The sequence below is a fragment of the Mya arenaria genome, chromosome 11, assembly GCF_026914265.1.
Source record: "Mya arenaria isolate MELC-2E11 chromosome 11, ASM2691426v1".
Lineage (NCBI taxonomy): Eukaryota > Metazoa > Mollusca > Bivalvia > Myida > Myidae > Mya > Mya arenaria.
Genome location: NC_069132.1, coordinates 4954177 through 4981768, shown reverse-complemented (window position 1 = coordinate 4981768; position 27592 = coordinate 4954177). Strand labels below are relative to the sequence as shown.

The 27592-nt window shown below is 34.4% G+C and overlaps 1 protein-coding gene across 1 annotated transcript; it reads right to left on the bottom strand.

Annotated features, from left to right (window-relative positions):
- Positions 1-7: 7 nt before the first annotated feature.
- Positions 8-27592, bottom strand: LOC128209755 (centrosomal protein of 128 kDa-like). The gene is given in 31 exon segments (XM_052913944.1): positions 8-1825; positions 2114-2177; positions 2604-2641; positions 3189-3305; positions 4236-4271; positions 4883-4932; positions 5311-5482; positions 5951-6004; positions 6283-6360; positions 7874-8039; positions 9349-9446; positions 10517-10603; positions 11227-11373; positions 12946-13020; positions 13924-14055; positions 14600-14719; positions 15140-15314; positions 15544-15745; positions 15748-15808; positions 16389-16543; positions 16950-17067; positions 17271-17345; positions 17810-17902; positions 18328-18441; positions 19141-19213; positions 20762-20949; positions 21210-21272; positions 21771-21857; positions 25446-25523; positions 27021-27252; positions 27575-27592. Coding segments are annotated over 29 exon segments (3117 nt in total). The 5' UTR covers positions 25485-25523; positions 27021-27252; positions 27575-27592; the 3' UTR covers positions 8-1585.

Here is a 27592-nt window from a genome sequence, read left to right as displayed (position 1 = left end):
CAATAAGTCAAATATAAGACATTTATTCAGTAATTCTAGCGACGTTTTATAAATATATAAATATGGTAAATTATAGATAAATATATCAAATACTGCAGTAAATGACAAATTACTCCTATACAACTTGTAGCCAACACAACTGAGAGATGGTCAATCAAATCATTCAAAATAAACTTGTGTTGTACAAATCAAATGACTTTGTCCCCCAAAAAAGAGATTTATCTTGAATGCAATATAAATGCATTATTATAGTTGTAATTGTTATATGTTTGATATCACAAAACTTCCGTATACAAAGAAAACTAATACTTCACAATTCACTTTCATCTTTCCATCAAAATGTTTATTATTTATTGTTCACTGCTATTTGTGACGTTTTTACAGACATAGAGTTTTAACGGATGGCTCAACTACTTTACTCCGACCTGGGTACCTGAAAGTGTAATTTTCTGAACAAATAAAAGAGAAAATTAACCCCAAAACTAAAATTACACTCAAAATCCTAAAAATCTAAAAATGGAAGTAATTCAAAAAGATATAATAAACAAAATTAAACCATTATTGTGATACACTAGTGCCGTAAAGGAATGTTAATACATGGAATTGGCAGCTATGAACCATTTCTGTTTTCATTTTCTGTTGAACAATAACAACAACAACAACAACCCACAAGCAAAGGTCTGCATACTATGTGTGTGCGAGACCCAAGTTTGCACAGGCATAATAACTCTTAAGTCACATGTGCTTATTATACAAAACAAGATTTTTACACAGAAAAAAACACGTCTAGAGTGACTAAATCTGCAATAGCAGAAGTACAGGTACAGAACATCGATATATAACAGTGCTCAAATAATTACAAATTTTAATATCACAGTCAGTAAGTTTGTTACTTTTAAAAATGTGTAGAGAAAAAGTTGTAAAGCAAAATGTTTAAATAGCTCTAAAAATAATTTACTTCATGCAAATGAGTTTTAAAAACAATCAAAAACTGATTGTACAAAAAAATGTATAATAAAAGCTTTTAAAACACTAATACAAAACACTGAACATGCAAGATCAGATCATTTCTTTGAGTGGGACGGACTCAACTAAAGACTGTAAACCTACACTAAAATATCACAACATGCCTACAGTCTTTGTCCATGGAATGCTTCAAGTTGAACCTTGTGCTTAAACATGCATGCTGACAAGGTTACTGGATGTTTAATGGAATGTGCATGATCGATGCTCAAGGTAAAAGTTCTATAAATAGCACATGTACAGCATAACTATGATGTTGCATCTATACACACATAGAAAGATCAACAGCAATATGTGTTAAATTCATTTTTTGTCTTAACAAATGCACTAACAACAGAAACAAAATCAGTAAATCTCTAACATGTAATTAACCGTGTACACTTTAAAGAGCTCCTTTGTCTTTTCAACACTTTTTACCAAACTGCTCGGATGAAGACATATGATGTACATATGCATAATTCTAGAAACGTAATAAATGCATTACACGAGTGTCACTTTTTCCCTGTGTACATGAGGTCAAATAGCTGCACCGACCAGGATTAACACAACAATATCCCAGGAATCATAAGCAGTTGTCCTCTATAGACTTGCGGCGGGCAAACTTTCGCTGGAAATCCTCATCCGACATTGACATTGGGCCGATGGATTCATTGTGTCCCTTTGGCAGGCGGCTGGGCGGGGTTTGGGGGCGACGGTGCGGGCTCTTGGAGGTGGCAGTACGCAACCGGTTGTTTGGGGTTCGAGACCTCGGGCGACCAGGGGATTTTTTAATGTTGTTGATGTTTCTCTCTAGTTCCACCACCTGAAGCATACACATATGGATAAAATAAGTATACATGTAAACACATGGATCAGTATAGGTCATACTTCATGTTTTATTAATGAAACATCTTCATGGTCTTTTTGATCTGCAAAACTAAGTTTCAGTGATATAAAGTCATGGGTCAATGTTTGAAAAAAAGAAAGAAAAAAGAAAATAGTTTTGCTAAAAAGCTTATGTATCACTACTGTTCATCATTATAAAAAACAACAACAACTTAATATTTAAAAAATTGTTGCCAAAAAAAATGTGTGAGAGGTGAATAATTACCTGTTGGTGGTTAAGATTGGCCACTTTAATCTCACTTTGTAGAGCTCTCATGGTGCCTTGTAACCTGAACATATAATAAACAGTTGTAGTGAAACATGCCTACAGACTTAACAATTAGTAATAAACATGTCACACAAATGTGTCACATCACAAGGTATTTGTTACACACCTGCTGGGACACAAATTTAACAGAGTATTGTCTTAAAAACACATGCAGAACATTTTTTTTTTTAAATTTTACAAGTATTTTTTTTATATTTTTATAAGTATGACCCTTTATTATAGATGCCTGCTTCTTCAAATCTATCATACTTTGCATTAGCCAAGGTTAGACGGCTTGCATGATGACGTTGCTGACAACATCAAGGCTATATCAACACCTTGATTATTTTCTTCAAAATTCAAACAAGCTAAAAATTGAATATGATGTGCTTCTTTGTATGGGTGACCAAAATAGTTTATATGAGAAAGGAAGGAAGTCCAAGCTCACCTGAGGTATCTCTCTTCAATTCTGGCTCTTTCTTTATCCTGAAAACAAACAAGGCATGACAACATTTAACATGGTTTGGGTACGTTTCAGAGATAAAGATACAAATAAGGATGAATAAATATTTGTATTATAATATAATTTGTACAAATTAAGGCTGAATCATAAGATATTTATCTCTGTTTAAAAACAGTTTGAAATCCATTCCCCATCAACACACAAACATCTACCCCAACCACTAACCATCCTGCCATTAAATGCTAGTCATTCAAAACTCTTGCCATTTAAGCTCCTAAACATGCTCCTTCCTATTTCCCCTGATCATCCAATGTTTTTCTAAATACCTGCCAACCCCACTCTTTTACTTCCCCACATGCCCTCAATATTGGTGATGATTTGGTGTTTTTTCTCAAACTCACTCCCCTCCCCCAGCAACTCCCCCACTTCCTTAAAACATGTCACCTGCACTCATTTAATTTACTGCATGCCCTTGATGTTGGTGATGATTTGAGGTTTTTCAAACTCACTCCCCTCCCCATACGACTTCCTCACTCCCTTAATACACATTAACCTGACTTCCTAACTCACCCTCATGCCCTCAATGTCAGTGATGATCTGATGTTTCTCTATCTTATGTTGTTTATGCTGTTCATTTTCCCGTATTTTCCGAACCTCAAGCTCATCTGTCAGGTCCAGAATGTGGTCCTGGAATATATTGAACAATATTCACCATCTAACCAGGAATGAAAATAGACCTGAAAATCCTAAAATATCAGTCTGAGTGAAATATACGCAATTCAGGTGTTTTGCGATGAAAATTGACCCCCCCACCATACGACCAAAAACATTGAAGGTTGTAGGCAAGAGGGCCTTAATATTCATTTCAAGGTACTCATCACTGCTTTTGATATGAACATCCAGCAAAAACAACAACAACAGATGTACATATAACAACCACATAATCACAATTCTCCATATTACTCATGAAACATTATTAAGATTATGACCTACATTTCCAGCCAATGAAATCGCCCATTGGCCTTCAATAAGTAAAATGCTTACCAGTGAAGAATTGCAGTATTACAACTTAACAGGCATGATGCATTACTTGGTACACTGTCTTGTGAAAATAGTTAAAATGTAAGTCAGTTAGTAAATAATGTGTAAAATCTTAATGGCTTAGAAAGGCTCATTTGCTCCACTTTCTTCGCCAACTCCACCCTCTCTTAATCATTACGATTTGACACAGTATGTTCCAACAATTACACATAGCATCTGTTGTTGGAAAAAGAATGAAACTTAGAAACAAGGATGAAATTTAATTTGTCTTGGAACTGTTAAAGTCTTAGTTACTTTGTTATGAAGAGAACATTTCTTAATAATTTAATTTCATGTACAATTAATTCATGAAAGAAGCCATTTTAATCGTCATTTCAAGCATTATTTCATAAAGGATTCTGGATAGAATACTTCAGCTTTTAAAATTCAATATCAAATGAACATGCAAACCATACAGTACAAAAGGTTGTTAGTAAAATCACAAAGCAAGTTGTAAGGCACTGTTATATTCAACTGATATGAATCAGTTATCAACAAATGTCTAAGCTACTTGTTTCAAAACTCAACAGTCCTCACTTGTTGTCTTTGTTCTTTGTTGAAATAACCTAAACTCTGTAAGACAATGTGGCAATCATAATACAAAGGTACACTTAACGTTATATTTAGACAGGATTAATTACCAGCACAGCAGAGAGAACACTTACGCTCGCCTGTAAGTCTTTAATAAAGGGAATAACTTACAATAAATTAAGTCAGAGCCTTGCAAAACATGTGTGTATTGTCACTCGTAACATGTGTACAAAGCCTCATTTGAATATCCTGTACGGATTTTGAGTTTTCGCCAAGATCTTTTCGACACAGATGCTGATATTGACACCAAGGTTATGACCATGTCTCAAGGTTTATTCTGCTAAAAACATGAACATCTAAATAAAAAAGTCATATTTTAACTTAAACTATCAAAACAGTACAATAAAATTTCTTCGTAGCTATGGCCTATTTGTTACCAGATCACCTGATCAGAGGGTTTCGGGTTCGGTCGAATAACGGTAAATAGTTCTTAATGACATGTTAACTGTTAAAATGTTCATGCAACAAAAGCTATGAAAGCGCCTCAGAGCTTATCGCCTTATGTTACTTGTTCATCATTGCAACTTAAAAGAAATATTACCTATCTTAACTCAGTATATCAAACCTTTCTTAGAAAAACAAAGTATAGATACCTCTAGGACTTCTACAGCTTGAAGATTTTCTATTTCTCTCTGTGCCAGTTCTGAAAATGTGATATTTCAGTTCATAAATAGTTGTCCTCAGTCAATATTACGGTCATCATGATCGTAGGAAAACATGATATAGGTGTTATATATATAAAGGGAATTCGCATCTGTGGCTGTACCATCATAGAGCAATTACATAAAAGATACATTCCTCAGAGAATATTAAGCATTAGAATATATATACTACAAAGTTCAGATACATGTACACATGATTTGTTTTGTTTAACAATAAATAAATGAAAATATTTACAAATTCAGAAACCCATGTCAAAACGATTGATTTCTGGGGTACTAATATGATATCATGATATTTTTTCCCCACCCCATTCATCAAAATGGAGAGGTCATCAAGTTAATAGGATTACCCCACCCACCTTGTTTAGCAGCGGCAAGTTCGTCGAGGACCTCCTCACGCTTTGCGAGCTCCTGGAGAAGAAACTTCCTGTCCCCCTCATTGGATGTGAGCGCGTCCCGGATGTCTTTACGCAGTTTCTCCTCATACTTTATCTTCTCTCGGACCTGGTTACGCAGCCACTTCATCTTGATCTGGAAAACAACATGATATCTGACTTGCAATTCAAACATAGTGATCCTGTTAATAAAATAGAAATAAATTAAGTGGATATACACCAAATTCAAGTAAGTATAAACGTTTAATATTTTCACAAGAATTTTAGAACAATAATTATTGTTCATCCACTGCAATGTACAGTTTATATCAGGTAAATGATGTAATTTCTCCTCAAATAATGTCAAATTATTTTTCTGTTACATTTTTCCATAGCCCCCGTTAGAAACCTGAAACTAGCTTCCTTCAATGCCCAATGTTTGACGTTAATTACCACACACTTTAGTGCACAAGTTCCAGCAAAAACTGTATCTTTTCCAATGAAACTGGGTTGGAAAAAAAGAATCTTTGTTACTCATTTTTTTTCATTTTTTTTTTTTCCAAACAGTGATATAATTCATTATTTCCATGTACACAGTGTTATCTAACTTATAGGTATAACTCACCTTGAGATCAGCTAGAAGGTTTCCATTCAAAGCACCTTTGACAGCACTAACAGTCTGTAAAGCAGTAAGAAATGTAAGCATTTAAGATACTGAGCATGAAGAGGTACATTACATTACACTTAACTGAGAAATGACAGCAGTGATTCATTTTAACTTGTATCCTGGGTCATATAATAAAACCCATTAGTCTGAAACAAGCGTTCTTAAAGTGTTATGAGCATGAACCTCAATGTTATACTCAGGACCCAGTGTTAAGAATTATGTGACTCTGATAGATGCATTTGAGCAAATTTGAAAATAAATCTATGGATGAGTGCAAAGTAAGTTGTTACCTTGAATTTTTCAATACATCCTGTAGACATTACGTCCATCAAGGCATCCACCTCCGATATCATATCCTGAGAGAAGTTCTACAAGTACACAAGGCAACTATTGTACACAAGGCAACTATTGTACACTGTTTCAAAACAAGAGCACTGATCAGGGATGCCAATGTTTGTGTTTTTTTCTGAACAATTATTAATCAAACATTGTTGGCCTTGCTACACATGTAGCCCTTTTTGCTGGTGACTTTTGTATTTTTACCAAGTTTCATGTGAATATCTCCAACAGCTTTTGAATTTTGGCGAAGGTTAAAAGCATTCAAACACTAACACCAAGACTATGACAACAAAAATCATGCTGAAATACGATGTGCAATAAATAAGAATAAATCAAAACAACAAACCTTTGTGGTAAAGGGTCAAAGTTTGCTCTTGAAATAATGATTCTCATCATGTATCAAACTAGCTAATACTGACTTGCCTCCAATGACAGGGGCAATGAGTATCCCCATTCAAGAAGAACGTTACAGTATAAACTAGGGATGGCAACGAGTAGTAAAACTAATACTCGAGTACTCGGACAATCGTTCGATCGAGTACTCGGGTACTCGATTACTCGGAAAAATTGATTATGTGTTCGCAAAGACAAGATTGTGTATACATGTATCTTTAATGACGTATATTGTGCGTTGGTCGTATTATTGGTCATTTTCACCTTTAAAGTAAACTTTCATTACGTATGTTAACAAAAAATGATATAAAAAGAAAACAAATGTTGTTTCAGGCTTTTAATTTGTCTTATGCGTTTCATTTTATACAAATTTGCACTGCAGAAATGAACAACAATCAGAATTACAATGAACGAAAATTAATAGCATACATAAAAATAGTGAACAAAATTCAATACGAACTTCAGTTGTTTACTCTACAATTATTTTTTTTTAAATGATAGTTTTTCGTTCTGTGTAATTGTTGTTTACCTCATTAATATTCATAATTCTTGATTTAATATATCAACCAATCAATTGGGATAATCATTGCAAAAATAGTTAAAATACACCCATTAAGAAATCAATTCTCGATACACTTTTGCTCGTTAGCGTCCATTGTTTGGTGAAAGGTCTCTAATTGGTATACAATAGAATTGTGTAGGTGAAAGTACCGCTATCAAAACTTCGCTAATTGACATCAGTGCTAATTTGAAATAGGGTTCCTTTGTTGTCAGTTTGCAACTATCACAACAACTGTCAACTAATTGATTGAGGTCAAATGTGTACACAGCGGGGATTAGAGGGACCGTAAATTGCCCTCTTGGCAACTAACCAGATCTGATATTTTGTCTGTAAATCGTGTATTTGGTGATTTTTATAGATTTTTTTTATTTTTTTCCCCCGATACTCGAGTAGTGATTTGGTACTCGAGTACTCGGACGTTCGATCGAGTACTCGGGTACTCGTTGCCATCCCTAGTATAAACTTCCGTAAAGGCCATTGGCTCTCTCCTCAATCCTGTACTTCATATTGTTTATTAAAATTATATCAAATTATACTAACTGAAAATGTAAAAACTGTTCGAGCTAATTAATTATCCCCATTATTACCTCATATCTTCTCTCCATCTTCTTAAGGTCACTATTGAGGTGGAAAAGCTCATCTTCAAGACGCTTGGCCTTGGACAGGTCACTCTCTGTCATCTGGGTAACAGACTCATACTCTTTCTTCGTGTGCTCTAGTCTACCTAGGAGCTTGTGGTTATCTTCTTCCAGTCTGCATTAGATAAATAGACTGGTTACATAATGGATACTATGTTTTATTATATGTTTGTGCTATTATTAACTATTTATGCCCTGATACAACATTTCAACCTGCCTGTTCATGCCCTGCTACATCAATTTCCCAAACCTCTGATTAATGCACTGATACAACATTTCACCACCCGCCTGTTCATACCCTGCTACATCAATTTCCCAACCCCCTGATTAATGCACTGATACAACATTTCCCCACCCACCTGTTCATGCCCTGCTACATCAATTTCCCAACCCACTGATTAATGCACTGATACAACATTTCCCCACCCACCTGTTCATGCCCTGCTACATCAATTTCCCAAACCTCTGATTAATGCACTGATACAACATTTCCCCACCCACCTGTTCATGCCCTGCTACATCAATTTCCCAAACCTCTGATTAATGCACTAATACAACATTTCCCCACCCACCTGTTCATGCCCTGCTACATCAATTTCCCAACCCCCTGATTAATGCACTGATACAACATTTCCCCACCCACCTGTTCATGCCCTGCTACATCAATTTCCCAACCCCCTGATTAATGCACTGATACAACATTTCCCCACCCACCGGTTCATGCCCTGCTACATCAATTTCCCAACTCCCTGATTAATGCACTGATACAACATTTCACCACCCACCTGTTCATGCCCTGCTACATCAATTTCCCAAACCTCTGATAAATGCACTGATACAACATTTCCCCACCCACCTGTTCATGCCCTGCTACATCAATTTCCCAACTCCCTGATTAATGCACTGATACAACATTTCACCACCCACCTGTTCATGCCCTGCTACATCAATTTCCCAACCCCCTGATTAATGCACTGATACAACATTTCCCCACCCACCTGTTCATGCCCTGCTACATCAATTTCCCAACTCCCTGATTAATGCACTGATACAACATTTCACCACCCACCTGTTCATGCCCTGCTACATCAATTTCCCAACTCCCTGATTAATGCACTGATACAACATTTCCCCACCCACCTGTTCATGCCCTGCTACATCAATTTCCCAACCCCCTGATTAATGCACTGATACAACATTTCCCCACCCACCTGTTCATGCCCTGCTACATCAATTTCCCAACCCCCTGATTAATGCACTGATACAACATTTCCCCACCCACCTGTTCATGCCCTGCTACATCAATTTCCCAACTCCCTGATTAATGCACTGATACAACATTTCACCACCCACCTGTTCATGCCCTGCTACATCAATTTCCCAACCCCCTGATTAATGCACTGATACAACATTTCACCACCCACCTGTTCATGCCCTGCTGTAATATCTCTGCCTCCTTTCTGTACTTCTCCTCATTCCGCTTGGAAATCTTCAGACTAGATTTGTCTTCCGACAGCTCCATCTAAAAAGATATCATTATAAATTTATAAGGACTAAAAATAGAATTGACAGATTTACATTGAAAAAATTGCAATATTCAAACTCCTTTTAAACATTCCTAAACAAAAATTATTCATACTTTTAAATCACTAAAGAATTATTAATACATGTATTGTTATTTTTTTAAACAATGACAATTAAAATAACTTTTATATTGTAGGAAACAGCTGAAATTGTATGGTATGGCAAATACTGAACAAATGATGAAAACCAGGATTATACAAGTTTTGAATAAAGTATACTTGAGCCAATCAACACATTTTTACTGAATCATCTTTTCTAAACAAACTCATTTCTTTATATATAAGACACTATACAATGAGCAGTTACTGCTGTTGTGAAGTTCCTTTTTAGTTAAAAGTATCAGGCTATTAGAATTTGGTACAAACAATGTTTTACTTGCTGTACTCCACATCTTTTTATATGTTCTCATACTACAGCCAAATTGAGCTGTGTAAAACTATAATGTGCAGTTTTTTCTCTGCTTGCTTTCTACAAAGGTGATCAAATTTCAATCAGTAATACAGAAATACATTCTGTCTCCATGTGGGAGTCCATATGCTTCTAGGTGTCTGTAAATTTAGCCAGTCACAGAATAATATTTCATTCAAAAAAGCCAACAATTTGCGCAATTAGTTTTTTAAACACATACCCATTTGAACTGAAAAATAAATCAAATGCATTATCCTGAATAAAACTAAGGCTCTTATAGTTTAAACTTTACAATGCCCTCTTTAATACAAGCCTATCAGGCAAGGCAATTTCTTTTCGGTCAAAATAGATTACCGTATACAAGCCTCAGACTTTGGCATAGTGTACAGACTGAAGTTAGAGTACCTATATGCATAGGTTATAGCTGATGTATAACATGTACAAATTATTCAAAGGGAGAGAAAACACAGTTATAATTTATAGTTGAAACCTTTGCAAGTCTGACATCATGTACAATATATAAACTGACTCAGTCGCGTAGGCTAATGTACCAAACAGAGTGCTCAATTGACTTGTTTGAAGGGATGATCTCTACATTACCTTAAGAGCTTGTATGGCAGCCTCATACTCAGCCTTGTCCTTCTTCAGCTTCCTCTGAAGGTCCTGTAACATGTGGGCCTCCCGTACCTGAACACACGAACAAGCCAGGCTTAGTAATGAAACAATAACACTACAGGGCCAAGCCCGGTAGCCAAAGATCAGACTTTAATTTTATTTACAGGTACAAGAGGTAAAGCCAAACAAACATGCAACGTCACAAGACAAAAGATACAAGTTACCTAGATTTTAAACTTCTGTTATTAACTTATTATATCAATTATTGTTGGGGTAACCACTTTCTAACTGTCAGTGGAAAGAGGAGATCATTCAGGGATTAAACCATTTATAAGATTTCAACCTCACAATTGTCCCAGTATTTACCACAAACATTTATGACAGCAAACACAATTGTCTGACAGTAAACAGGGTCAGGGGGTGGATATTAAGAAGTTAAATAACACAAGAACTTCAAAATGTCCCTCTAAATTTCAAAGTTTAGACCTAAGCATTTATAAACAACTTTGTGCATATTGTTTTTTAATTACACAAATTATCATATACTGACTTATATTAAACTCATACCAGTACATGTGATCAGTATAAAACTTGATAACAAAGTTAATATACAAACTTTTGCCATTTATGACATAACTGCAGATTTCATTTTTTGGAGAAACAAATAAGAATCTTTAATGAAAAGGACCCGTTACCTTAGATTCATTCAGCTCCCTTTTCAGGGTCTCAACAGCATTTCTGGAGTTTTCTCGTTCCTCATGCAGCTTGTTGGTGAAGAGTTTGATTTCTTCGCGTGCTGCCCGTTCCCGGTGCTGGATCTCCATGTAGCTCTGACGCAGATCCTAAAACACGCAGCGTTGGAACATATGAATATGATAATCTTGCATAGACAGCTCAGATTATAATTAATTAATGATCTACAAATTTTTATTTAATTAAGCTAGAACAGTGCAGATATTCAGTTTATCTGACATAATTATCTTATCTATAACTAGCTCGTATTAAAAGATGTATTAGGTTTATAAAACACTCTGTGCATGTTATATGTGAAAAAAGTTTTGTCAATGAATTATGGATTCAACACTATTACCAAAAACAATATAGGTAACGAGAAAGTAAGATATATAAAAGATAGAAAAAAGCTGAAAAAGACATTATTTGTTAGGCCTATATTTTCCACTCATAATTGCCAAAACATGTTATATTCATGCATTAAGGTAATTAACAGAATCCACACAATGCATATACAAAATTTACCGAATAAGGAAGCCACAAATGAAAAAAACAAGCGCCAGTACCCTGTATCATCATTTTCCTATGCAAATTGCTATATATACTATTTCAACTCATATTTCTATTGAATATTAATACTTAGTACTACAGTGCAGAAATTTTAGGCAAACTTTAAGGTAAAAGAAAAATTCTGTCATTAAGATATAATGTTTTATCTAAAGATATTTTTAACTAATTTCTGCAAACTAAAATATATTGTAATTACTATGGAAGGAATTTATATGAACATGCCGATCCACATCACATTCTGATCGTCCCTGGCCTAATCTAACTACAGATGTACAGGGATTCATTTCATTGTGAACCTACCGAAATGCCGTTCGTCTGAAAGAATGTTAATCACAACAACAGTTAGTATAATGGATTGTTTTGTATTATTAAAAGTCCAAACTTCAAACACTTGTTACTGAGAGTATGCCAGATGAGCATATGCCTGCTCTAAATTAAGTTTGTTTCATGTGATCAATATGGTCACTGTCTTTCATTCACATGACTTCCTGAGAGATACCTGGTCCAGACTTTTTGGGGAATTTTTAGGGTCAGGATGGCTCAGTGTCTTGCTCAAGAGATCTTGTGACCTCTCACATCGACACTCAGAGTGTTTAAATTAAGCTGTTAGCTTTCTACACAATCCAGATAAAATAAATTGATATGAGTATTGGTATGAACTCAAGACACCTGGGATGTGTGTTGCATAAGCAGGTAGTTGGACAGCAATTTTTAGCCAACTCTAATGCGGCAGTTTGTTACCCCTGTCCTCCCGAGTTCCCCTGCCTGGAGGAGAGTGCTCTTTCGGAAAGCTTTCATGCATCAAAATTCTCCAAGAATAAAGCACTGTTAAAAATATATGGAGTTTTGGGAGATATTTTCCTATTGGATAATTAATTAAAACCATTTTTTTTAAAAAGCTCTTTTGGATTTTTTCCATTGGTGCTATTAGCCGTCCTCTCCAAAGGTCTTTCTCCTTCGCAACTTGTCTCAGTTTTCATAAACACAGGCAAGACCTTGACTACATAACTCTCAGTAACAAGTTACAACTAGGGGTTAGCTCTCTATGGAAGGGTACAAAACAAAATGAGTATGAGTAAGGAGAACAGTACAGTTGTTAGGCAAGGACCTACATGTATCTTCCCGTTGGCTTCCGACAGTTCGGCCGCTATGTGTGCCTTTGTGGAGCTTAGATCCTTAAACTCTTGCTGCAAGAACAGACGGACATACACTGACATCTGCTATCTTAGCAAGTGCTACCATTACCATAGCTACAGAAACGGCAATGGATTTGGTTTTCTTTGTTACAAATAAAACTGCAGCTTCAAAATCAAAATCTTGAAAAAAAAGTTTGCAATAATAATTACATTTTTTTCAAAAAAGATTGCCTTTAATTATATCAAAGCTGCAGCTTTGTTAGCATTTAATGCCTTTGCCAGTGATTGCTCTGAAATACTATTAAGGAACGAGGTATAATCTGCAGTGCATTGCAAACACCCAACATTGATCAGTACCACTGAGACACACAAAAAGCTGTGAAACACAAATACACATTCTCTTTTTGACATTAAATGACTACACAAATACTTCTATATAGATATGGTTTAACATTATATAGCATTTATAGAAACATTTTACATTTTAGAATCAAGTTTACAACACCAAAGTTTTATTGATGACAAGTGATTCCTCCAATAAACTTGTTGTCACATGACATTCCTACAGATGTAACATGTTTGATGTAACAGGCCACATAATTGCAAAGCAGGGTCAATTTCCTACTACATTTATACCTGAACATGAATTGTGAAAACCATTGAATATATTACAACTCAAAACTTTACTATTAACATGTCATGTTACAATTAGTTTTTCCAGCATTTAAAATTGATTTTCGCAGTGTTATTCTAAACATCAGTATTCAGGGGCCATATTCAATAAACGTCTTAAATATATTGTGTGATTTGATTTTTCTATAATATCAATTGACCAACACACTGAATGAATTCTGTGTTATATTGAATACAACCCCACTCTTGCGTTAATATTAGCCTAGTTCCCTATGACTGTGCAGATTACCCGCACCAACCCACGGCACCATATGCCCCTACCTGTAGTTGAGCGGCCTGGTCCTGTGCCAGACAGTGTGCGGCCTCCACAGATGACAGACGATCCTCTATTCGGTTCTTATCCTCTGTAACCTGGGCAACTCGCTGCTGAGCCGAGTGTAACTCATTCTCCAGCTACAAACAAACAAGTCCCTCATGTGAAAATCTTAATCTTTTTATTGTTACATCCATGGTTAAAGCTATTTACAACAATGCTAACAATCTCGCTGGCGAAGACACCAAGGTTATGATAATTTATTATAATACCTAAACTTTTTATGAACTGTGAAAATCACATGAGCTAATAAAACTCTTGTACCCTTTAACATTTTGTGGTTTTCATTGAAACCTTATGCTTTCATTAACTTATCGGGCAAATGGACACAAATACTTGATTGAAAAGTATAGCACCATATTCCAGCAATTTTACCACCTTCAGCAAAGTTCAATGACATTCAAGTCAGTATAGCATGACCATTGTAACATTTACTATATAAAAAGGTGTCCGCCTCTCTAGAAGGGTTTTTGAACTTCACCAGGGAAACATACTGGGAACGAGTATGGTACTACATGTAGTTTCTAGCAAGGAAACAGTCTTTACAGAGATTTGATCAGCATACAGATATCTTCACAATGAAATCAAAATAAAGGAGCATAAACTGCACTACAGTGTACATACCCTGTCTGCCACAGTCCTGGTATCCCGGAGTTCACGGTCAAGATCCATACGAAGAGACTTCAGCTCATTTATCTCCACATCCTTGAGCCTAATCTGCTCATCCTGAGCTGCACGTACAGCCTGGTGGGGGAAAAATGGACAGTTGTACACTTTTGTTTTCAGCTTATTGTAAAACCAAACTTCTAGCGCATTTTTAGAATAAGTTGGAAAAAATTGATACATAATCAGAAACTAGGCAGGTATTTTAAGGTTGAAACACAAGCATAGGCAGAAACTGGACACAGAACAAGACATGGGGCATGTTACTCAGCAAGCATCTATATATATTTATCCTTATACATTGAAGCTATATACAATCCTTATCATCGAAACATAGTCATTTCGTATACATGTTTCTATTCGTCAATGAGGTGCAATGTTTTTAATTTTGGTGTTGTAAACTGCTCATAACAGGTGATCTCAAGTTGTATGCTATAGGAGTGTAACACAAATATGCCATGTGACTGAAGGCGTACATAACAAATAGTCTTTGTTACTCACCAGAGCATCACCGAGTTCCCTGCGCATGTTTTCTAGCTGTATACCGAAGGCGTGTCCATGCTGGCGTACGGCCTCCATCTCCTTGATGAGCTGTTCGTTGCGCCCCATCATCTGCTGGTTCCCATGTTTGTGCCGGTCAAGCTCACGCTCAAGCTGCTTCACCTTCATTTTCCATCTAAACAAATACACAAGAAAGTTTGTGTAATTTTTACATTCCTTGGTATGGGCACATTAAGCACACTAATGTTAATTCTCTAATCAATTTCATGATATTCTGCTGTAAATATTGCATTGGCAGCCATTCTTTTTCATGTACTATATTGTACTAAAGTAGCTCTTAGGGTATTAAAATTTCAACTTGACCCTGTGAAAATAATAGAACAAATACAATAGTGAGTACTAACTGTCTGACTGTTTCCTGGGCCCGACCCTTGAACTCGTCCCTTTTCTTCTCAGCATCGGCAAGAGCGAGCTGCGTATTCCTGAGTTCCGTGAGGGCCTTGTCCAGTTCCCTACTGCTATCCCGCAGTTTGGCAGCTGTGTCCTCCACCTGTACCAACAAGTGGTTCTTGTGTCTTTCTGCGTCCTCACATTTATCTGTCATACCCTTAATTCATTGATCAGTTTTGCTGTCTGCTTTTCCCTGTTTTCCAAGTCTTTGGTAATTGTCTGCAAACAAAAGGTAATTCTGAGCTTATTACAAAGCCATAAAAGGATAATTGTTATTTGTTAAGTTCATCTTTATTTCTTGCATTTTATGCTGATTCAAATGAAGAAAGTTACCATCATCTACTTAATTTAAATAATGCATGAAAGGAAGGGTGAGAGTGGTATTCACTATTGTTGTGAAGATTTTTGCTTCTCACCCAAAAGGGTGAGGGCTTTATCCTCATCAGGGAAGTTCAACCACTTGACCACTCAACCCTCCACTTACCTCTTCTGGTCATACCAATGAAACTCTTGAGGGATTTATATAATGTTTTAGATGCATTCACAATTTAGCTAAAATGTATGTTAGTTGTCAAAACCAAAACATCACCCAACCTGCAATTCATGTTGGTCTGTATCCCAATTCCTATAATCAATGTTTCTCCATAGAATGCATTATTCTTAAACATGCTCATCAGAAGAATGCACTTTTTCATTTATGTTTGCATAAATCTATGCTTGTAATCTTAATTTTATGGTTCAAGTTCTAGAGAAGCATTGAAGCATTGAAGCATGAAAATAAAACATTGCCTCAACTCACCTCTATATGATCAGAGAGCTGAACCCTTTGCCTCTCAGACTTCTCAAGGTTCCTTCGCAGTTCCTCCGTCTCCGAGGTAACGCCAACCGAGCGGGACATCTGCTGTCTAAGCTCCAACAACTCGCGCTCAAGGCTCCTCTTCTGATCCTCCTCCACTGAAGAGTTCAAAAGAACATGTGATTCATAGCTTTCATACATGAGTATTATTATATATAGAAGTAGTGTGAAAGCCAAAATTATCTTATTCTTATTATAATGAGACTTACATTCTTTCTGCTTTCAACACCTCAAACTTTATTATTTATCAACAGACATTATTTTTGTTATTTGGATTATTCCATATGCAATAATCATGCAATTTCAATTTAAGTAAAAAGTCATACATATCTCGATTTTCAAATAAGATCTTGTAAAGGTGTACAAATGTAGTTGTATAATATTTTTGAATGAAATCTTATAAAGTTATTTATTTTAGACTTAGTAAATAAAACAGTACATCAATATAAAACGGAGGGACAACTATAATCTTAAATCAACCTTCCACAAAAGTGGGTAACGTACTTGATCTACGTTTCCGCCGTTCCCGCAGCTCCTCTTCTATCCTTGCCTCCTCCATGTGGGACTTCATCCGTGACCGATCTGTATCCAGCTGACGTAATTGGTTACGTAAATCATCAACCTAGAGAGTAAAATTGCATGTGACTGGTATTGTAAATAAACCTAGAGAGGGAAGAACACATGTACAAATTACAAGAGAAATGGTAAAACATGCCTAAAATGCCTAGTTTTTGGTATGCCTGGAATTTCAATCCACATATGAGCATCCCCTGATTAACCATCCTAAATCAGATCACATGATGTATGAGAATTTCCAATTGCTACCTGTGACTGGAGCGCAGATTTGGAGCCCTCGGCCATGTCAAGTTTTCTTCTCATGTCATCCACGTCAGCCTCCAGCTATAATTACATCAGAAACATTCTTGGTAACCAGAAAGTGTTTCTCGATTTTATTAGATACCTTTTTACTAGACTGATGTTTAAAATGGCAATCAATTGAACCAAACAATTATGAGATTAAACCTAATATTTTACTCACTTCAATAAAAAAGATATACAATGTACACATTCATGGTATGTTATAGATAGATAGATTTATTCACTAGCAAAATAAATTCATTATGGTAAAAGAGTACCAATAAAACAGTAACAGCAAAATAGGTTTTTCTAGTGTAAACTTCTTCAATTTCATTAATATAAAAATAACACATACATTGCCTTCACATAAATGTCACAATGTATTTCTTACAAAAAATATCAGAATTTTTAAAACAAGTTAACGCAAATTTGCAATGTGACCTCAGTCCCTCAGTGCACAAACCCCCACCCCTAGTTCATTTCTCCACCCCTGTCGTTGACCATACCCTGTGTTTGTGAGGATCTGATGCCAGCAAAGATGCGCGGATCCTCTCCTCAGCAGCCGCCTGCTGGCTCTGAGCCTGTTGCTGTTGTAACGCCTGAAATGTGCCACACAAACATGTGCATGGGTGCCATCCATAACTCACAGAAAGTAAGGTGCAATCACACTCAATTTGTTGATAGATATAATGTTTTATATCATTTCTGTCATTCACAAATAACAATCATAAACTTTTTGTTTATAAATTTGTTTGGTGTTGATCAATTACAAAATGAAAATTTAAAGACAGAAAAGACAAAATTGAACAATAGAGTTCTTACGAAAAGACCTTTCATATACTTCAACAAACAAGTTTTCGCACTACCATAAGTCTTCAGTTTTAAGTACGGTCAATTTAGCCTACTCTCAAAGACATTGACATTTATTGTATAATACTTGGAAATTAAACAATGCCAGATTAATAATATAATAATTTTTTATTTAAATATCACTAAACCAAAATGAACATTCTAAATATAGTACACTTCTGAGTTCCATGGATAGATTGGAGAGTTCCTCGTATCTCCCTGTAACAGCTCGGTCCATATCCATATCTGACTGGATAAACCGGAGTCGTCGCTCCACGCGCTCGGCCACCTGTATCACACCACACAACACATCACCTTATGCCACATGCAGACACATGCAAATCCCATGTGAATTTACTTCTTTATATATTTACTAATCCAAATTGTTATATAGTAAGCAACTCAACATAAATAAAGATATCACAGTCAGATTTTAAGTAACAAGTGCTATCATTTGCTTTGAAGACATTTAGAATATCTATCCAATCTGTATTTGAAAGAATTACACTTGACATACATGTAGATGCTGCAGTCCTTTAGATTCTCTTCCCAAAAGACATGTACCAGAACTAAGTTGTGTCTTTAGCATGTACAATGAAAAACTACTTTCCACAAGACATACTGTTTCGTGTAGTGTATAGTGTATTTATGACTTTAGCATGATGATATTACAAGTATTTCCCAAATAAAATTAAAATAGCAAGACTTGAAAGTATCGCCTTTTAAACAAACATATGATTACTTGATGTAGACATTTTATCTATTGATTGAAATGCATCGCATATTTTTTTCATCTATTTTGTTACAATATGTACCTAAGTAATTAATACCTCTCTACGATAAAACAAGAAGCTGAAATGCAATGCAAGTGTTCAATATTTCAATGAAAACAAAAATGCATCAATCCTTTTAAATAGTGCATACCAAAACCATAGACAGTAAATATCCCTAGCAAAATACATGTTATTTTTCAGCCCAAATATCTTACCGGATCACTTGAAGAAAATCTCTTCAGATCATCTGAAATTTCCCGGATCTTTCTTTTGGTGTCCATGTCATACCTGCAGAAAGAATTACCTAGAATTAATTGGTGATAATTAAAGAAGTCCAACTTCAACACAAATAACTTATTTATGAAATAACGTTTCAGCCATTCGGCCTTCATCAGGTTGTATGTATCCCAGAAAAACCTATTTTCGACCACAACCTGTTTTCGACCACCCCCTAAAGATAGGTAAAACACTTCTATTTTGTGTCACTTCCTGTCAAAATAAGCTCCAATTGCTAACCAGAACAGTAGAATTGTCAGAAAAACTCATTTGACAAGAATGGGAATGATAGTGTTAAAAAGAAGACTTGAAACAACACAAATTAGTCATTTTTAATTAATGCCAAATTAAACCCTTCATTCAGAATGATTTCAGGTGTAAAATACTTCTTTAAAATCATGTTGTTTATGTCTGCCAGATTTTACATATCTACCAGAGCCTAAAACCTATGCCCTATTGTTTTCTAAGTATAGTGTACAACTTTCAAAGCGCATCAAAATATGGTATATTGCTTTTTCTAAAATTTATGAAATTTATCTACATGTAACTATATTGAATTATAATTGGGCTCTCAAATTATACATATTGCAGCCTAGGCAGGTCATATGAGGCTCATTCAGAGTTGGTCCAGTGATACCAGGGTTCATGATGGGTGAAATTATTATTTTATACCCATATGAAAGCCATTAGAAGGGGTGATGCTTTCTTTTGCCCCTCTTGTGGTGATAAGTAGCTATAAAGTGACGGTATGACAAATATGTAAACATTTTATTACTTTTTTATAAAATAAAATATTTTACACTGTTAAAACAAGTTATACAAATTTATATGAAAATGCTGTGCACAAACTTTTGTTGTTAAATATAGTTTAAGGTCATGGTCGAAAAAAGGTTGTATTTAGGTCAAATACAACATGTGACAGCGGCCATTTTGGATGCAAAATGTAAACAACAGATGATAGAAACAGATTTTATTTTTTCAAAGATAAATGATTGCTTTAAATGGTACACACAAACATTTATCTTCTATTCTCACTTATTTATGATTGAAATCTAAATAATCCTTAGACGGTTGAAAACAGGTTGTTCCGGGAATGAACAGGAAATGACGTCAACATCAAACGACGTCAACGTTGATAACGTCAGAATATAGCATACATTTTTGCGCAAAATAATGTCTTATAGGATCTATAGAGATACAATTATACTGGTAAAATGCAATCTAGTATAAACTATGCAACATTAAATAGGTTAAAAACAGTTATAAACCAGATTCATTTTGTGATTTTTTTAAATTCTGCAAGAAGAATAAAAATAACATTTTTTTACAATCACAAAATTAATCTGGTACAGTTGAATTTAATATTTGCAAATTTTCACAAATCGATCAGGTCAAGAATATAAAACCTAGATAATTATATAATTAGTGATATTTTTCAATGTTAATCATGTGTCCATTTCTTCAATTTTAGCAAAGTAAACATCTAAAATTTGTAAAGAGAAAGACCGCAAAAATCTACTGTGTTAAGAAGTTGCTTTTCAATGTATTATCTTTACGTACCCATCTCTGCGGTCAACCTCCCGGTTGAAGGACGTTTCAAGGTTGAGGTGATCACTGCCTAGGTCTCGCACCGCATGGTGCAGCTCGTGTAATGAGCGGTTCATATCATCTGCAAATCGCACAGTTGACTTCCGTGGCTTACGGCGACGACGAGATATAGGAGACGAAACTTCATACTCACTGTCACTCTGAAAAATGAAAGTGAGATAATGATATTAATATCTTACAAATAAATATAATCCAATGTTATAAGTCTGCCAGCTTTTAACTGTGTTCAAACATATGCATGAATACTTAGAGAGTGAATACCCATTACCAAAAAAAGCTATGAACTGGTATTAAAGCATGCAGTTAGATAATCATTTTTAAAGCTTAATGCGTGCATAAAAAGTGAATTGCAATATTCATGTAGTTCTTTGTACAAAAATACTAGAATAAGGGAAAGTACCCCGTAGTCTCGGAGTCTCTCATCCCGGATCTGTTGGTGGGTACGACCAATGTCATCCCGTAACTATGGAAACACAATCAAAATTATCACAATATACAAAGACTGTTTAATAACAATTTTGTGATTAAGAATTTTAGTTCTATTTTGCAGTGATTTGGTGCACAAATTAGAATATTAGTAAACAGGTTGAAAAATAAAAGCACAAAGTTACATTCTATGGACTGAAACTGATAATTAAATTTAAGAAAACATATCTAATTTCTCATTCCTTATTTTTATAGTCATCGTTTTATATATTTGAAATATTTCATTGCAAGAATATTCATTGTTTATATTATATTTAAAAAATGTGGCAGAAGATATTTCGTTTTGTAGATAAGCATTTAAGTACTGCAAAAATTGGATGGTTAAAGCTTGACATTAAACAACTTCAGTTTAAGCATGTGTCTACCTGCTGCAAATTTATGTTTATTCAAACAAATTAATAAAATGATTAAATTCACACAAATTTTGCAATTGTTGACAAAATTAAATCTCTGAGAGAGTCCATTTGAAGCGTACCCTTTCAACGTTATGCCTGTGATCGTGGCCCACGTCCCGGTACTGATCCAACATGCGATCCAAGGACTTCAGGTTACGGGTCGTACCCTGTGAATGGATCAAACACATGATTAATTCAACATGTATATATATAAACCAATTGTGAACTTGAACATGTACAGCTCATCATTGTTACAATTACATAAACACATGGCATGGCAAAAAGAGTTAAATGTGAGATTACAATGCAAAGAGGTCTTTGTAAGACCAGAAGCTGAATTGTTTTTCAGTTTTGTCAAAGTTATCCAAAATGTCTTGATTGGTCAATAATTATCCAATTATAACTACTAAGCAATCAAATCATTTTAACAACTCACAGTCACTATCCCATCCAATATATATACATAAATGACCCATCCTGATTAGAGTGTTTTTAAATCAATAAAAATTCCAAATGACATTATATTCTGCAATTTTCAAATCCATATAACAGGTTTCAGAGATGCATTTAAGACTCATCAGTAAAAAATCAGAAATTTTGAACAATATAAACATTATGATTATATTAAGCTTAATTTTAACATAATAAGAAGCTAAGCATCAATTCCCACAACAGTCAAGTCTCAACATCAAGTTAAGCATCTCAAAGTTCTTATACGGGAGCTATTTTGAATGAAAGAACAAACAATTGATGCTAAAGGAATTGGATATTTCCTTCACAAGGGAAACTGCAAGTGTATGTAGCAAACATGTTTCTGTAGCTGTTAAAAAGATGATTGAGTGTACACTCACTTTACAAACCCAAAAGGACAACAAGGTAATACCCATAATAATAATTGTTAACCACAAAATAATTGAAATTACATTTCCAATACAGATTAGAATTTAATCTGGTGAAAAAATGTAACAGAGATATAAATATTTGTAAATAGAAAAATATGCACTCATGAAGTACTCGGTAAATATATAAATACATTTATAATAACATAAATCCTAAACAAAGATTTTACCATGACAAAACATTGAAGAAAATATGAGTGTTTACCTATTTAATGAACATGTTTGCAAAATATTTTTAAAAATATTTTACCACTTTAGATATATATGCATACAAGCACATATTTATAAACATAAACAGGATATTCAACAATTTAATTGAATTAAATTGCTCAGATTTTTCTGTCAGTGAGTTTAGCCTACATACTATTCACCAACATTTAGAGGGCATGGTAAATATTTGGCAATTGATTTCTGACAAGTAGACCTTTCAATGGGTCTACCCTCTGATAAATGAAAGTAAAGGGAATGAGAGATTAATGAATCGATAGCACCTCTTTCCTATCTGAGTGATTTCAAATATGATAAATAGACTAAGAGTAAATTGAATTTTTGGACATTCCTGTAAAGAAAAGCATATCAAAGCAGGAAATAATGGTCAAAATAAACATAAGCCCACAAATTCAACACTGTCTTTCAAAAAAAAGCAAATGAAAATGCATCCAAATAAAAAAAAAATGGCATCGACCTATATTGTGCGCCTTTAAGATATCATACCAATACTAGTACATGTTCTTTGTCCAAAGTGATACAAATACTTCAATATACATCATATAAAATCAAATTTTGGGACCCGACGGTGCAAAACACTTCACACCCAGCAAACTGCGGACTTAAATTTCAAGATTTACATCTTGATAACTCAAAATTTCTTCGGGTGAACAACACAGCAACAGTCTTGCTTCATATAATTTATTAAACAAGCATAAAATATTGGTTATAAAGTTGATAAAATTTTACAAAGAGTTTAATCATTAAATTTTTGTGTCTTTTCAAGTTTTATGAGGTGTCACAGGCTGATGGTTACTGCCAAATATTGGGGTATTATCAGATGGTTGTAAAATTGATCGGCAAATGGGCAGATTACAACAGACTGCCTTAAACAAACTATATGGATATAAATCTAATATGTGACTTTTTGAATATTTTCCAAATGATTCCTAATAATTCCATTTGCACGCAATATGCACATAACTGATACATGTAAATTGAAAATAATACTATTAAGTTATGTAAGTCAGAAACTGTTAAACTTTGTAACCAACAAGAAGTAATCAAATACTTCATACATGTAAAGAAACTAGTAAGGCTGAGAATGTTGTTGTAAAATAGTTTTATTTATTGTTTGTATGATTGATAATTATATAACTATTATTAAGCTAGACAATTTTACACACTGTAAAATATGTTTCAAGTGTGAACTGCATTAACACATGTAATGGCCATTAACACACGTAATGGCCAAGATTCGAAGATTCAAACATATTACATGTACAACATTAACAAAGCTTTTTTCTTCACCGGTAAAAACATTATTTTAGAAAAAAAAACTTCATCAATCAACCAATTTCTAAATGATGTCACAGTTACTGGCTATTCTTTTAAATTTCTACATTCATTTATTGTCAATAACCCTTTTAATAATAAATTACTGATACTGTCACTCAGCTGCAGAATATTTTGCTAATTTAAATCGTAATGAAAGTTATTTAAATGTAAATATAAGGATTGATTCCATTTTTTACAATGCTGTAGGAAAGCAGGTAAGCTAGCTTGCAAATTTCCTAAACACTAGTGTACTTCATGGAACATTCGCACTTACCCTCCTGCATTCATACAGCATGATTCTGATATAATACATGTATAGAAGTATAACCATTATCTGTGTTGATGGTTTGTGAAAAAGATACATTCCGTGTGATAAACAGACTTAGATTCTAGGAAAAAACTTAAACACATAATTTAGAACATAATTTAGAAACTAAGTGTCTGTAACATTTATATGACTGAATTTAAACACACTTTTATTGATGTACATTTATATTTTATAATGATATATTTTTAGATTAGTCAATAATAAGAGGAATTTTTTTTCCTGATGACCTATTATACTTGAAGTAAAATAATCATTGTGCATCAGCCAAATGCATTCATTTAAGATTTAAGTTATGTGTACATAAGTCTATGCCACTAAGTGATTTACTGAATACACATGGTTATGATATATATGACAATCCAAGGCATTCTTTTAAAGTGACACTCTTATTCAAAATCAATACATACACTTGAATAACAAACATAAGTTTTGAGTGATATACCTTTTACTATTTACTGAATAATGTGTTTATGCAAAATATTAATTACTGATAACAAGATTGTAACTGGTATTTTATAGCTGATAACGCAAAAATATTAAATGATTGGTGAGTGCTAAATGAATTACTGTGATCTACTATTGTCTCAAAAGGTAGAAATACTGTGTTTTCTACATCTTTCTTCCAAATTAAACTAAGTGCCCTTCATAAGAGCCATTGTTTTCAACATGTATTCATCCTTTATGGTATATTGAAACAATTGTACTAATTGTGGTAAATCTTATTTGGGAGTAAGAGTGCATCTTTAAAAAGTCATTATTCCTGTATCCACTGTAAGAGTTTTTGAAATAATGCCCTATTGAATGCGAAGTGCAAGCAAGTTATATATAAAGTAACTGTTTTGTACCAAATGGTAAAGCCTTCTGTGCAAGAAGCAGCATGCATATATGGAATATCTTTGTGATTTGTCTGCACGCTTTTTAATACAGTACTACTTGTAACAATTCTGATTTGAAAACGAATCTACAATACTGTTATACTGTACCTCTAGATTCTCAGATAGGCGGTGAACTCTGTCATCCATTGCTAGTTTGTCTCATATAGGATGTAAATCAACATTCATCTGAAAATATAAACAATTATTTTGGACTCAGTGTTAAAATAACATGACCACTATTATTCAACACTGCTGTATGTTTCCAGTGCTTCATAAGTACTCTTTATAAGATACTTAAGGTTGCTGTGTTAGAGATCTTTACACTGCTAGTTTTTTTGGAGGACTATAAGTTCCTATCAACAGAACCAAATATACAGACTATATATTTGTATACATTTCAATATACACATGAAAGGAAATTATGATTATCATTTATAAATCAGTTTTAATAACAGCAGGAGGAGACTAATCTGAAGCTTTCATTGTGTGTGCATCTTAATAACTTACACTATCATCTAACACATTTCAACATCAATTTCACTACAGGAAAATTTTTATACCATGGTATTCCTGGATAATTATGTCAATCAAATATTACTTAAATATCAAACAACGTAATCAACTTTAAAAAACATATCATTATTCGTAACGAAAAGCAACTTTCAGGTAAGATTTAAACCGTCTCCGTGGCCTAGTGGTTAAGCTTCCGCCTACGGAGCTGGAGGTCGTGGGTTCGATCCCTGGCCGCTTCATACCAAAAGACGTTAAAAGTTGGTGCAAGTGGCTCCGTTGCCTGGCGCTCGGCATTTAAAGGGTAGTGCTTGGAAAAGTGGTGTACTCAGTACTGGTTTAACCCAGGAAAGTTGTACCCAGTGTATCGGTGCTTTACGCTGAGCACGTAAAAGAACCAGGAGGTCTCTTCGAAAAAGAGCTAGGGTATCGCACCCGGACTTCCTTGTATCCCACCACTGTCTCTTCAGCGTGCTGTCCCTTCAGCAAAAACAAAGGACCCTGTTGAAAATAAGTGCTTGCACTTTCACGGGTTATCCTTGACGGCAAGGTCTAAAGAAATACATACATTCTGCATTGCATGGATGGGTTGAAGGACGAAGTGAACCACTTCCTAGGTGAACCACTTTTCAACCATTTCAGGACAAACATAACCGCCGAAATATTATAAAGTGGCCAGACTTTATTGTGATAATTTCCCTATGTAACATGTAGATGGTTCACATTGTCCGTTCAAAGGGTTCACTTTCCCCTTGTTCACTTAATCTGACAAGTGCACATATGTACTCTTAAAAAACTTTTTATAGTGACAAAAATAAGCCATCACCACCAATTAAAATACTTCAACTGTTGTGATGTTGATTTTCATGCCACAATGGTTGCAAATTCAAATTCTTATGAGGTTGGAATGTGTTCATATGTTCATATTTCTATCACTTATAAATAATAACTTTCTTAAGGTGGTAGAACTTAACTTTTTAAATTGATTTAAAGAAGTTCTGTTAGGCTACTTGCTACAGTTAATACTGTCAATATATTTCATGACTGTAACTTATACTAATAAAATAATGATTGCCATCACATTGGTTTTCATTGAAAAAAGGTAAAAAACATGGAAGCATACCAATGATGACCTAAAATCATACAGTACACTAGCAACAAATGTTCACTTACATCTATACATTAATTTTTGTCATGTTTATCCTGTTCATATTTTGTGAAGCCACATTTAAATCCAGATTGCTACATGTTGTTGATGTTAATTTAAACAGTAAAACACACAATTCAAGTGTTAAACTTTCTGTATTATGATCTGCCCAATGACTCCAAGCAATCCCGCAGAGAATAAAGATTAAGATAGGACAAACTTTGACATGTCCCAGCCTGCAGTGTCAGATAATTTTCACTGAAAAAATACAGTAATCCATGTTAGATTCAATGTTTTCACCAACAGTTGATTATATAAAGGAACAGGAATTGCCCTTTGTTTAAAACAGTTATGATGCGACATATGTTCAAGAAATGTTTGGGGTGATAATTGAATAATATTGGAAATGTTTTAATAAGCGTCTGCTTACATGGATTAAAAATGAATAAAATTCGGTTGTTTTAAGATGAATATCTATAAGTTGGCTTGTATTTTCTTGGAACATGGAAATATTTGTGATAATTGTGTAATATTGAAGCTATGCACATAAATAAAATACATTTGAGGGAGTAATTGTTACTGGGATGTGTTTGGACAT